This window comes from Antechinus flavipes, chromosome 5, assembly GCF_016432865.1.
Source record: "Antechinus flavipes isolate AdamAnt ecotype Samford, QLD, Australia chromosome 5, AdamAnt_v2, whole genome shotgun sequence".
Taxonomy (NCBI): domain Eukaryota; kingdom Metazoa; phylum Chordata; class Mammalia; order Dasyuromorphia; family Dasyuridae; genus Antechinus; species Antechinus flavipes.
The window spans coordinates 10,065,557-10,080,848 of record NC_067402.1 but is presented as its reverse complement, the minus strand read 5'-3'; the positions used below and the strand labels follow the sequence as shown (position 1 = coordinate 10,080,848).

At 37.0% G+C, this 15,292-nt stretch overlaps 1 protein-coding gene across 3 annotated transcripts in view; it reads right to left on the bottom strand.

Annotated features, from left to right (window-relative positions):
* The window catches only part of HDAC9 (histone deacetylase 9), an 867,097-nt gene that overhangs the window by 24,249 nt on the left and 827,556 nt on the right, over positions 1–15,292 (bottom strand). For all 3 annotated transcript variants that reach the window (XM_052000806.1, XM_052000813.1, XM_052000807.1), the window contains one exon: positions 13,283–13,367. In XM_052000806.1, coding sequence (XP_051856766.1) covers positions 13,283–13,367 — 85 coding nt within the window. The remainder of the gene's footprint in view (positions 1–13,282; positions 13,368–15,292) is intronic.

The window sequence follows — 15,292 nt, the reverse complement described above, 5'->3', positions numbered from 1 at the left end:
GTTTCTCTACCTCTAGAAAGACTGAACTGGCCATAACATTTAAAGCCCCCATCCCTAATCTGCTTTCACTTACCGTCTACCACTTTCTGCAGGCCAATTCCATCCAGCCAAACAGACTCTCACACTATATTCCATACACTCCATTTTCTCTCATCATTTTTTCTTTACACACTGCTCTCCATGGGAGAGAGTGTTCCCTTCATTTTACTCTTTCCTTCCTAGCAGACTCTGAATCCCATGGAGTTTTTCCTGATTCTCTGAGCCAATATTCTGAGCTGCCTTTGTGAGTATTAAAGGTCCAGGGATTCTATTAGAATTCAGAGACAAATGTAGGTAGTTCATGGAGCAATAGGGCAGTGTGTGTGTGTGTGTGTGTGTGTGTGTGTGTGTGTGTGGAGAGACAGAGAGAGAGAGAGAGAGAGAGAGAGAAGAGAAGAGAGAAGAGAAGAGAAGAGAAGAGAAGAGAAGAGAAGAGAAGAGAAGAGAAGAGAAGAGAAGAGAAGAGAAGAGAAGAGAAGAGAAGAGAAGAGAAGAGAAGAGAAGAGAAGAGAATGTTGGAGATAATGATCACTAATAAAAAGAAGGCTGTCCCAAATTTGGCTGTCTCACCAAAAGTATTGTAAAGACAATGCTGAGCTGGGGTGAAATGTAAAATGCAAAATGCCTAATCAGCAGTATTGTAAATAGTTTATGTTCTAATGAGATTGAGAATTAGCTTCCTCTAACAAAATGGAGCAGTGGTTACAAGGTAAATCACTAAATTCTGTTGAATTTCTGTTGAAACTTGTGAGTTGTGTTTTTTTTTTTTGTTTCTGTTTTTAGCATTTCTTTTTTAGGAAGGAAGAATTTGCCTGTGATCCCTCATTCATATTTTAAATTGTGTGATCCTTTCACTTCTTTGGTGAGTTCTATACATCTAAGACTTAAGTAATAGAGTGAGTACTTTAAGAAAACAAAGCAAGCTCCCTTTGGGCTAAATCTGGTCTAAACCCAATATCTGGGTACAGAAGATGTCATAGTTGGTATTCTGAGCCCCTGGGATGACCCAGTAGCATTTCTGTCAATAATTAAGTCCAGTCTAAGTTTTTTTTTTAAAGGACTTTACTCATAGTAATCTACATGTGAACTGTAGCTTTCTAATAGAACAAATGCTCAAGGCAAGTTGACCTTTGAAAACAGAATTGCTCTGCATCCAGCACCCAGAAGAGGAACTGGCACATGATAGGTATCCAATAAATAGTTATTGAATTGAAAGCTAATACCATCTCTTCCAAACACAATTAGCCCAAAGGAGGAGTGAATCACATGTTGTACCCGATCCCATTAAATTGTATTGTATTAAATTAAATTAAATTAATTGTATCTCCCTTCCATTAAAAAGACAATTCCTACTTTGAATTCTGGACTCTGAGTGGTAGGGAACTTTGGGTTTAGAGAATACTAGAGCATAGTGAGCATTTAGTAAGCATGTGGGTCAATGAAGATGAATCATCTGAAGGGAGCCATCCCTCTCAAATGCATGGGATCCATAGCAAGAAAGTGCTACAAAACAGGGAATTTGACATGGCTTCTGGCAGATGCTCTACAAACAAGGCTAATCTTTTGACACGGATAATGAATTTACACACTCTAGTTCCTACGAATTAAGGACATATACATATTGAACAAGGGCATTCCGATAGTTCTAGGATCAAGGAAGACTGCAATATGTATCCAACTCCATAATTCATGGATTGTGTGGGGTGGAATTTATCATATAGGAACAGATGGACAAGAAACTCTTGTTTGTTGATATGCAACTCATATCTTCAGCCCACATGACAAATGAACCAGAGTTGAATGCTGGGATTCCCAAAAGATCCTTTCCATGAAAAAAAAATATGAATATCCTGCCCCATTATGCTTTTCAATCCATCAATGAATCAACTTTTGCTAAGTGCCTACTATGTGTCAAATAATGTACTAAATACTGGGCATTTAAAAAGAAGTAAAAGACAGTCCTTGTCCTCAAGGAACTTCCAAGACTGTCAAAAGAGCTATCTTTAAGAATCCCATCATTTAGATGTAGCTCTTTTCAACAAAGTGATTCAGGACAACTCCAATGGTCTTGTGATGGAGAGATCCATCTGCATCCAGAGAGAGACTGTGGGGACTGAGTGGGGATCACAACATAGTATTTTCACTTTTTTGTTGTTGTTTTCTTGTGTTTTCTTTTTTTTTCTCATTTTTTTTTCCTTTTTGATCTGATTTTTCTTATGTAGCATGAGAATTGTGGAAATATGTATAGCAGGGTTGTGTATGTTTAACATATAATGGATTACTTGCCATCTAGGAAAGGAGGTAGAGGAAGGGAAGGGAAAAACTTGAAAAACAAAGTTCTGCAAAGGTGAATGCTGGACATTATCTATGCATATGTTTTGAAAAAAAAAACTTGATAAAAAATCCTATCATCATCTTGCCCCCAGCTCTCCCAGATCACACTTTATCTTTATTCCTGGTATCATTTTTCCATCTTTCTGCACTTTTCTCACAGACATGTCTCAAGAAATTAATTATTGTCTACATATAGTGGAAAAATTACCATTAATTTGGATTTTCAATAGCAAAAGGAGACAAGGAATGGAATGGGAACATGTATTTAAGCTTGTATTATACAAAGGCACATGCTATATGCTAAAGACAATGGGTTCTCTATCCTTTCTCCATATACTTCCTCCCCCCCCCGCCCGAGGCAATTGGGGTTGAGTGACTTGCCCAGGGTCACACAACTAGGAAGTGTGAAGTGTCTGAGGCTAGATTTGAACTCAGGTCCTCCTGACTTAAGGGCTGGTGCTTTATCCACTGCACTACCTAGCTGCTCCTTCCCCATATAATTTTGATATTTTTTCTCCTACATTCCTGATTTGAAAAAATTTCCTTGCCACTTAGGCATATCTGACATTGTATTGGTGACATTCACATGAGTTCATCCAACAATATAGCAATATAGACATAATGAAGAAATAACTGATTAATAAAGATTTCTTTTCAGAAACAACAACAACAAAAAAAAAACATAGAAGACCAGGTCATTGCTACCAGAAATTATGTCAAGGTCATCTTTAAGGAGCCCCATCTTTTTGCAAAGAAATGATTGAAACATGAAATAGATCTCTATAGTTGTAAAATGTAGAACCAATTCATTATGTAAAAAAATAAAATCAAGTGGCAAGAGCTATGTAGCCCCCTTTCTTCCATAAACTGGAAAAAATTCCTAAAATCTAAAATATCTTGAAGTATTCAAGAAATAAAGCATATTGTAATGATGACATCTTCACAAGCCAAATGATTCCCAATTTGTCCCCAAATTATTTTATCTGAATACCATTGAGTACAATTTAGAGAGAATGGAATAATATTAATCATCTCTTTCCAGATCTGTGGTTTCACTGGGATTGAGAAGTTCCAGTTTGAGAACTCCTTCCATCAATTCATATTGTCAGTTCTTCTGAAAGTTATACTCTCTGAGAGTTCCTGGACCACTGAGAGGTTAAGTGACATGTCCAGGATGACAAAGCCAGAATGTAACAGAGATTGGACTTGAACCCAAGTCTTTCTCATTCCAAAGCCATCTTACATTTCTAAACTTTATGCCTTTTTATCACTCCTATGTCTTCTCTTTTTCCTCTTTTTTCATCATCCTCAACCCCATCCTTCTCATCCTAAATCATCATCTCTTCCCTTTTTTTTCTTCTATTTCTCTTCTTTCTCTTCTTCCTCCACTTCTTTACTTTCTTCCTTTTAGTCTTCTTTCTCCTCCTCCTCCTTCCTCTTCTTTTTTCTTCATTCTCCCCTTCTCTTTCTTCTTTTCTTCCTCTTCCTACTCTTTATTGTCTTCCTTCTTCTGCTCTGATTAGTATGTTATTATTGTAATATTACTTTTTTAGGCACTGATGTGGCAAATAGGAAATTTAACTATTCCTTGTGCTCCAGTAGCTCATGTCCTAACAGGAGAGACAAGACCTATGGAAAGTTTCATCTTCAAGTTAAGAGTTACACAGAAATGTTCTGTGAACCTTAGAGTGTAACAACAAAGCAAAAATCGATGCCCCTTTTTTAATGGCATTTATTTATTTTTAATTTAATGTACGCTCTCAAAACTGGTCAGTGATCGAGGGCAGGGCCAGAAACCACATTATTTGTTCATCACCAATTCTATTCTACCATATTGTCTCTAACCTCCAGAAAGGGAATGGGACTTTGTACTGTGGGGAAGTATCAAAAATGGCCTAATACTTATTTCTCACTCCTGGAAGATAAACAGGGCATGATTGGACTACTAACTCAAGTCTAAATGCAGGTGAATTGGGGTGTGTGTGTGGTGTGGTGTGTGCATGTGAATAATAAGTCCTTCATGATTATTCTATCTATAGGCTTGGAAATGACCCAGAATGAGTAAGTGTCTGCTAGACCACGGGAGATGAATGTGTGGGCTCCTGGTTGTGTTACTAGCTTGGCCCCTTTGAGGATTGGTTGGTAAAGCCAACAGAGGGGGGTCAGTCTTGGTTTTTGTTGTTTTTAGGGTCCTAGTATGGAACCTCAACTCTGCTGAAGAGTCAGCATTTGGTTTCCTGATATCCAGAGCTAGTCACGTCTGGCTGAAGGAGACTGGGCTTTGAGGATGAATGGCAGTTATTATCTGTACAAGTAACTGAGCTTCGATTTCTCAACCTCTCCCTCCCCCTACTAAAGCAAGGAGCATTTAAATTAGACAGGGAGAAAATCCAGATTCTTTCTAAGCAGAAAGGAATTTGTCCACCTTTCCGCTTGGGGAAAATTGCCCAATATTCTTACCTGATGGGAATGGAAAGGGTTGTTTCCCCAGGTAGGCAAGCAGCGTGGACTGCATAAATCATCCCAAGAGTTTTGCCCAGCTCCATGCTTCCTCACCGAGATGGGCACAAACTATTCTTCTCTTTTTTCTCCCTTTTCTTACCTCCCTTTTCTGCCTTTCCCTTCCTTCCTCTTTTTTTCCTAACCCACTCACTCTCCATTTTTTCTCTTTCTTGATCTCTCTTTGCCCCATTCATCCATACTTTGAAGGAAAGCATGTTGTGCTGGGGTTGAAATCAAGGAGCTGTGCTGATCAAGTTTGCCTTGAGAGTTGGCTAGTTGTGGGATCATGGGTTATTTAACAGACTTTTCTGAGCTTTAGTTTTCTCAACTGTAAAACAGATCACTGATTTAGAGCACCAAGAACCCTTTGAGGTAATCTAGTCCAATATCCTCATTTATAGGTAAAGAAACTGAGGGCCGGGCTTATATCAGAGAGGCATGAAGTTTCAGACCTGGGCTTTCTACAATAGTTCTCTCAATCTAACCTCAGCCCTTTCTAAAGATAAAAAATAATGTGTGCTCCCATTTAAAGAGAAAACATGTTTTCCATATGCTAACTCCCATCATCTCATTCATATTAATAATTAATATTAACTAATTAATATAATAGCAGTTGTCTGCCATTCAGTCCACTAGCATTTTCTAAATAACTAATAGATTAAGTACCTACTCTGTGTGCTAAAAGCCTGAGGATCTAAAGAAAGGCAAAGGATGGTCTCAAAATGGAAGAAATAAAAGCCAAACAACCATGAATAAAGAGATATACAGGAAAAAGCAAAGCTAGTCAACAGAAGGAAGGCACTAGCAAGCCACTTTTTTGTCAGATTCAAATGAAATAATATACTTAGAACACTTTGAAAACTTCAAACTACTCTAAGTTAATAGAATGCAAGTGAACAGAAGGATATTTATTAAACCCTTATCATGTTCCAAACACTGTGTTAAATCTTAAAGTTTCAAAGAAAAGCAAAAATTATTCCTTGCCTTCAAGAGGCCTCTAGTCTAATCGGGGAAGTTGACATACCCATATACATATGTACAAATAAATATACATATTTCTATATGAACTGCAAAGGAAAGAGATAGGATCAATAGAAAGGAAAACAAATATTAAATTCTTATTGTATGTCAAACACTGTGCTAATCACTGGGAATAAAAATATTAAGCAGATAATCTGTGCTCTCTAGTGCTCACATTCTAATTGGTGATATAAAACATACTGGAAGGTTCAAGGTCAAAAGAAAAGATTGGTTAATACTTATACAAGGAAAGCAGAAATGCAAAACATAGGGACAATGAATAGCACTGGAGAGAAATGGTAGGGCACATGATCTCCTATCAGGAGAATAATCAGTCCATGGGTTAGAGTGGAACAGAGCTGTGGTATTCTTCCAATAGAGGCAGGAATATGGGTGTCAGCATCCAGTCAATATTGGGTATCTCATGTCCTGATTGGAAGAGTACAATGACATAATTAAGATTGGGTTGGGGGGAAAAATGTTGGCAACTCCCTTCAGTCCTAATAGATGATGCTGGTCCATCTTAAGTCCATTAATCAGTGGGATGAGGAGAGGTTGGGGGTTATCAAGTTCCTGTTGCTATCTGGATGGATTGACTAGGAAACCAGGAAAATCGGTCAATTGAACAAATCATTTCTTAAAACTTTCTGTGTGTCAGCCACCGTTCTGGTGGTACGAAGAAGAAAATGAAAAGATGACTGTCCTCAAGGAGCTCACATTCTAATGGGAATTATTGGCAATATTGAAAGAAATGAAAATGAATTTATGTAGCAAAGAAATCATGCACATATTGTTTGGTAGATATATTAATTGACTTAAAAACTACATATTGATCTGACCAAATCCAGACCTTGGGTCAAATATCTGAAGCCACAAAGGGGCCTTAGAGGTCATGTAGTCCAACTCCATTTTATAAAAGATGAAACTTTTATCACACAGTGATCAAGGGACTTGCCAAAGTCACACAGGCAGGAATTGATAGAATTGAGATTTAGACTAACATCCTTTGGCTACAAAGGTAAAAAGCAAAACACAAAAGAGGCCTGTCATATCACTCTATCATCCTGTCTTCCAAATGGACAAGAATCTAGTAGGAGCTTAACAGAATTAAAAATCACAAATCTTTACTTAATCTAAGTCTCATGATCTCTAATTCCATCTTTCCCTAACTCTGGATTCTCATTTCTTCTAGAGCTAGTGTTATAAAAATATCACAGTATAATTAATGCTTTGATTATGACTATGGATTAATTGGAAGTTCTAAATAAATTGTTGTTTTTTCCCTCTCTGTAGTTGTTTTTAGTGCCTAATTCCATAGGAGAATAGTGATTTCCATTGGGATTCCAAGGAGGGATAATGAAGATATACTATTGTTTAGAATAAACTTATTTTTAAAATCACTCTTTAGGAAATAGGGGACCCTCCTGGCCTTGGTGAATGTTGTCAGGTATAAACTTCTCTTTGTCCCAGAGTCTTTGGTTTTAGGCAAAAACTTTGAATCCACAGCCTGAGCAGATATATCTTCACTGAAGTAAATTAGGAGAAGGTTTTATATCCATTATTAATCTCTGAAGTCCTTTGTTCAAAAAATCCTAACCTTTAATAACTTGGACTTTGGAACATGGCTCTTTGAGCTTTTGACTACCCATGTGTTTTAAAATGGGAAAGTTTTGACTGTGTCGTCAGACACTGAGCCTAAAGGGAAATCTGCTTTGTAGACCCAGTGTGTCTGAGTGTTCCCTCCATCTCAAGAATATCTGGAATGATGTGTTTCCCTCAAAGACAAAACACAGACAAAGGACTGGCCCCTAACTGCCAGAAAGCCTAGAAAAGTGCCAGGTGGTCAACACTCTACTCACTGTGATACTCGTATCCAAAATGAAATAATATATGGAAGAATCAGGAAGGGCCTCATGTAGGAGAAAAGCAGAGCTTTGAAGGAAACTAGAATGCTAAGAAGAGGAGATGAGGAGGGACGGTATTTCTGGTAGGAAGGATTGCCAGTGCAGACACAGAGATGGGAAAATGAGTCTCTTTGAGAGGAGCAACAAGAAAACTAATACATTAAGGTTAGCAAAGTACTTTACCTACATTACTTTATTGGCTTCTCATACCAATGTTACAGACATTTATCTCATTTTATAGATGAGGAAACTGAAGCTGAGACAGAAGAAATTACTTGGCTAAAGCAGGTGAGTCTAAGTGGAAAGATTGAAACTCATATCTTCCTGACTCCAGCATTATGGATTTATCCAATGGGCCACACAGTCTTTCTAGGGAAGCATTTGTGGTAGTATAGAGTGAGAGAAAGGGCATCAATAAGAGACCATGAGGCAGTAGGCAAAGGGACATTAAGAGCTGCAGCTAGGTAGATTTGTATGTCCAGTGTTTATAGTTGGGTGAGGGAGCACCTGTACATTACAATTACCTCCATTTGCTCAAATATAAAATGAGAATAATAATAGTGCTTACCTCCAGAGTTGTGAGAATCAAATTAAATATATGCAATCACTTAGCATATTCCAGGTATAGTTGGTAATTAATAAATATTCATTTCCTTTCTCCCTCCTTCCCTCCCTCCCTCCCTCTCTCCTTTCCTTCCTTCCTTCTTTCTTTCCATCCTTCCTTCTTTCCCTCCCTCCATTTCTGTCTTCCTATTTTCCTTTTATGGTGATTCTATGAAATCATCTCAGCTAGATCACATCTACATTGAAGGATGGTAGAGTATAAAGATATATAAGGAAACATTTCTGAGTCAAAAAGTCAGAATGATTTGGTTATACGAATATGCATCTTTTGGAAGGGGGTAGAAACTAGAATTCTAATGCTATTCTAGGCTAGCTTACATTTTAAACGTGCACCCATGACCATTATTTTTAAATGTGACATAGCACTTTACATATTTATGATATTTGAGCCTTTCAAGAACCCTGTGAGGCAGACAGTAATAAGTGGCCATTCCCCCCAATTTCTATCAAGTATGGTGTCCCAGCCTGGTAAAGTTCCCAGGTGCATAGCTGCCTATATATGACAACAGACAAAATATAAATTGCTGTTACATGTTTTGTGAAATACTATCTCCCAACTTGGTAGAAAATGAAATTGCTTCCCAAAGTAATTCTTCCTTATTAACTTGGAAATTACTCAACCCGTGAATTCTGGGAAGAAGCTAGAATCTGAAGTTCCTGACCATCTGTCTTGATTCTGGTCAGATCCTACGGTCAACCAGAAATAGAGTCACTTTAGACAAATAAGAAGCCACTAAGGAAGTAGCAAATACATGAAAAAAGACAGATACATGGTCAAGTCTTGACTTCTCCTTGTGCTTTTGGACTTCCTGAACATTCCCACCTGCAGGGTCCTAAAATATCAGGCTAAGTTGATATCTATACAATGATCCTGATTCCACTCTCTTTTCTTGTATGATCTCCTTTGGTTAAGCTTAGAAATCAAAAAGGGTCAGAAGGAAAGGGATGATGCTGCCATAGGACTCATGAGCACAGGCAGCTGCCAGGCAAGGGGCCAATGCTAATGAGAGGCTCAGGCACCTGCACACCCTCAGCTGGGGGGCTCCCCCTCAAACCAAAGCTCACATACAACCTGTCAGCACCTCACAGTGTGTCTGGGGACTCAGCTATCTGGGAACCCCACTGAATGGTTCCCACATGCTTTGGGGCCTGCCTCAGCACATTTTCATCATTTTCAGATAGCACAAAAGAACCCTTCAGAACCCAGCTGGAGATGGGATAGGGAGCTGAAACTGGAACCCCTCCCTAGACTATAAGCACATGGAGGTAGAGGGCTCATAGAGAAAGGAAAACTTTGCTGGTAAACAAAGTGTAACTTCAGTAGCCAAAACCAAGGCAATAAGAATTGCTCTAAGGTCTTAAAGAATTAACAACAAATTAGAAATCCTACCCACCTTAATTGGAAGATCATATGGTTCCAAGGTAAGAACATGGGCTTAAGAATCAGAGAACTTGACTTTGAATCCCGCTCTGTCTCATTATGAATGAATTCTTGGGAAAGTCCCTCATTTCCTCATCTATAAAATAAGGCATTTGTACTAGATAGCCTCTCAGGTTCTTTTCAGCTCTAGATTGATGATACCATGAACTCATTTTGAAGGTCAAAGTGTACTCTTTCACTTTGAAACAACATATATCAGGGCTTTCCTGATTTCCCCAATTTTTGAAACCCTCTCTGCCTCCCAAATATTTCTTCAAACATTTGTTCTTTAGTTATTGATGTACATATGGTTTTCCCCTAAAAGAATATAAGTTCCCCAAGAGCCTTTGAATTTTGTCTTTATATTGCCATCACCGAAGCCATCGTTCGGCACATATTTAGTACTCACCGCATGCTTTCTGATTGGTTTGATATGATGTCTAGTGTACATATATACACACATAAACATATATACACACAAATATAATGCTTTAATATTTGCAAATTGCTTTGCATATTAACCTGTTCCTCATGGGATCTGGTCAGGTCATTTGCCCTTCTCTCAGCCCATTTTTTTCACCTTTAAAATAAAGATGTTGAATGAAATGATTTCCAAGTTACCTTGTACTTCACATCTCTGGTCATAACAGCAAAACATTAGAAGTCAATCACAGAGAGTGGTAAATAGAAATAAAAATTAATAGCTAACATTAATATAGCTATTATTATGTGTCAAACACTGCATTAAACCTATAACAATTACTATTCCATTTGATCCTCACAACAACTTTGAAAAGTAGGTATTTTTTATATCCATTTTACAGCTGAAGAAACTAGGGAGTCATTAAATGACTTGTCCAAGATCCCACAGCAAGTAAGAATCTGAGGCCGGATTTGATTTCAGGCCTGATTCCAGGCGCAATACTGTATCAATTTACCAATTTTATTCTGCTTTGGGTTAGGTAAGAGCTGGGAAGAGAAAAAAGGGACTCAGGCAGGGATTATATCTGATAAGAAACACACCTTCAAGATTAGAGTCACTTCCAGACCCATAAAAGTTGGTTCCTTGGTGGGTTGATTGATTTGTTTGTTTTGGCAACATCACCTTCCTCATTATTTCAGCCAACTTCCTATGCTCTGGGAATGTGCCCACAATGATAATATGTTGTTAGTTTAATACTTTTTTTTTTTTGCTTTCACTTTTATTAATCTCACCTTTTACTTTCAGAATTTCAAACTTGGTATTTAATTGGGGATTTTTAATTTGCTCTTTTTCTAGGTTTTTTAGTTGCATGCTCAATTTATTGATTTTGTCATTCTCTATTTTATTCAAGTAAATTTCTAAAGATATAAAATTTCCCCTAAGAACTGTTATGGTTTTATCCCATAAATTTTGGTATGTTGTCACATTATTTTCATTCTCTTAGATGAAATTATGGATTGTTTTTATGATTTCTTATTTCACCCACTTGTTCTTTAGGATTAGATTATTTAATTTCCAGTTAATTTCCAATTAATAGATTTCCCATCTATTTTCCCTCTGGACCTTTATTACATGTAATTTTTTATTGCAAAATGATCTGAAAAGATGGACTTACTATTTCTGCCTTTTTGCATTTTATTTTGAAGGTCTAAGTACGACTGAGAAAAAAGTATGTTTCTTTCTATCCCCCTTCAATTTTCTCCAAAGGATTAACATGCCTAACTTTTCCAAAATTCTCTTTACCTCCTTAAGTTTTTTCTTGTTTATTTTGAAGTTTGATTTATCTACTTCCCACAATGATAACATGGCAGAAGGTCCTAGGAAAGCTAAGTTTGCAAAGAGAGGTAATGACCTTCTGACTAGAATGGGAGGTGGAAGACATGGATTCTCAGCACCACTTTATCCCTAACTAAATTTAATTCATTAAGATTGTATCATGTGCAGAGTACTGGGAAGACTTTTGAGGAAATACAAAATTTCAAAAAGCCATAGTTGCTGCCTTCATGAATCTTTCCATCTGATAGGTAATCAGTTTTTCATGCAGCTGAAGATTTGGAAGTCCAATATCACAGCATTTCAGTTTGCTAACTTTTTCAAAATTAAAGTTGTATTATTTTTTGGTGATAGGGTATCAGCAATGTAAAAGAGATGGGTATTAAACAGAAAAGGGGACCCCAAAATTCTGGTCTCTGGTCCCAATTATGCTGGGACCAGCAAATTGTTGATTTTACCTCCTGTGAAACATATTTGGTGGACTTTTATGGGAAGCTTAATAATAATATTAAAATCAGCAAGCATTAATAAATAATAATAAAAATAAATTATTCATAAAAGACAACTAAGTGGTAGATTGACTAGAATTCTAGATTTGGAGTCAAAGAATACCTGAATTCAAATCTATTCTTAAACACCTGCTAATTGTGAGATTTTAATCAAGTTACTTACCTCTGCCTCAGTTTTTTTCTTCTCTTATCTATAAAACAGGGATACTAACAGCATCTACCTTTCAGAGTTGTAACGACAGTGGCGTGCATTTCTATAATAATCCAAGATTTTCAAATTGCTTTACACGTTCATCCTTTTTCATTAATTAGCAATTTGAAATATTAATCATTAGTAATAGCCAATAATAATGATCAATTATAATTAACAATGCCTCACATCCATATCTACACACATACTTATATATGTATATATATAAACATACACACAAGTATAATCCTTTAATGTTTGCTAATTACTCTCTCTATTAATCTTTTTTGAATATCCATACTCAATTTTTTGAGTTAATACTCATACTCAAAGTATTTATGATGAAGAGTAACATATAACAACTATCAATTATTATTAACAATAGCTGGCATTTATAAAGTGCCGGAAGGTTTGCAAAGTGATCATATAGGTTATCTCTTTGATCCTTCTGGGAAGAAAAGGCCAAGAGTCACCCAGGAAAGGCATGCTCCAATAGGTCATGGTCTAAATTGTTGAAGGGAATGCCCACATCGATGAGATCAGAACTGCATTGGAGTCTGTAAGTCATGAATGCATGATAAATGATGGCTGGTAGTCAGTAATGTGAGAAGATAAATGATTTATTTTTCATAATGGTCAGGCCACTTAAAAGATAGAGCATTTCTATTCTCCCCTCGTTTTTTCCATGTAACAAAATGCTTCAGTGGTAGGAATGGAAAAGGGAAGCATTTGGAACATCAGGAAAAGAAGATTCTAAATATAATATTTGAGGGTTAGGGATGGCAAAGGCATCAAAAAGAGACTGCCAAGCAAAGAACTCAGGAATCAATTTACTATAAATGCAAACCAGTCTTCTAAAATCAGAAGGGCAGCCCACTCTAATGTCTGGTTCTAGGTCTCTGTGTCAGTTGAAATAGCTGTACTTGCTCTTACTGGGGGGGAGAAGGAGGGACTTAAAACCATCAATGAACTCCGAAGACATACTTTGAATTTCCGTGGTCTTTTGTAGAGAAATAATGGCATTTCTATTTGGAGTTTGGTGCAGAACATCTTCTGGGACAGGATCCAGCTGCAGGAAGAGAAAGGGAAATGTATGAGCAGCATGATATTAGATATGTACTGTGCACCTCATGGAGACAGAACCAGGGGATGGAAGAGAATCCTCAGGAAAAACTCCACAAGGAAAGAGTTCTCATTACACTGGTATTGGTTCCAAAAATGAAGCCTCTGTTTTATCACCCCATTTGGAGCCATGTAATTGAATTCCAAGGGGCTTATATTTTGGCTGCAGGGCTAATCTATGGAGTCTCGGGAGCAGGTGCATGTCTGTGTAGTATTCATTTTTTAAAATGTTAGTTATTCGTGTCATTTCTGTAGGTTCTTCACAGACAGAATTCCATTGCATCTGTATACACAGCTGGGTACTCCAAACACAAACCTTCATTGACATCCTGGTTGAACTGGGATGTGTGTTCTGTTATCTTTATTATCTAAGGGTCTAAACATCTTGCTTACACATGCAGACACTTTAAAGTGAAAAGTGTAAACCATTACTGTTTGTTCTGGGCGTTTGGCACATACGATCTGGACCCAGACCCATCGTGCTATTCTCAGACTAATTCTATACTGTTTCATACCCTTATCCTCAACTCCTTCCAATTCTGGCTCTAAAAACAGTATTCGAACTAACAGCATCATTTCTGGAAAGGATATGATAGTTTTGCTAGGGCTCTGATCACCATCTCTTTCATTTTTCTGTCTAAAACACTTCCTTGATTAATATTCCTCTAAAGATGTTGTTTTCTCTTATTGAAAAAATAAGTTCTTTGGGTGGTGGGGGTTGTCTTGCTTCTTTGTATTTGTATACCATTCTTGGCACATAGTCAGCACTTGAAATGTGCTTATCATCCATTTATTCATTCACTAATTCTAAATAAAAACGCAGGGCAAGCACTAGGACAAAACCAAAATAAATGTCTGAGAATCGTATTTGACTTCCTCCATATTGCTTTCAGTTTTTAAATAATAGCTTTTTCATTATCAAAATATATACAAGGATAATAATTTTCAACATTCATTCCTGTAAAACTTTGTGTTCCAATTTTTTTTTCTTCCTCCCTCTTCCCCACCCACTGCCCTAGATTGCAAGCAATTCAATATGTTAAACATGTGCCATTCTTCTATACATATTTCCATGTTTATCATGCTGAACAAGAAAAATCATATAAAAAAGGAAAAAAAAATGAGAAAGAAAACAAAATGCAAGCAAACAACAATAAAAATGTGAAAACACATTCTGTAATCCACATTCAGTCTCCTTAGTTCTCTTCCTGGATGAAGATGGCTTTCTACATCACAAGTCTATAGGAATTGACCTGAATCAACTCATTGTCAAAAAGAACCCCAGTCCTTTAGAATTGATTATCATATCTTGCTTTTGCCATGTACAATGATCTCTTGGTTCTACTCACTTAGCATCAGGTTCATATAAGTCTCTCCAGGTCTTTCTAAAATCATTTTGATTGTTTCTTATAGAAAAAAATAATATTATATAACATTCATATACCATAACTTATTTAGTCATTCTTCAACTGATGGGCATCCACTCAATTTCCAGTTTCTTGCCACTACAAAAAGGACTGCTACAAATATTTTTTGGACATGTGATCTTTAGGGGATCTTTTTGGGATACAGGTCCAGTAGAGACAGTGTTGGATCAAAGGGTATGCACAGTTTCAAAGTCCCTTGGGCATAGTTCCAAATTGCTCTGTAGAATGGTTGGATCTGTTCATAACTGCACCAACAATACATTACTGTCCCAGTTTTCCCATAACCCCCTCAACATTTGTCATTATCTTTTTTCTGTCATCTTGGCCAATATTAGAGGTGTGTAGTGGTATTTCAGAGTTGTCTTAATTTGCATTTCTTTGATCAATAATTTAGACTTAGAGAATTTTTTTTCCTTTGACTAGAAATGGTATTAATGTCTTCACC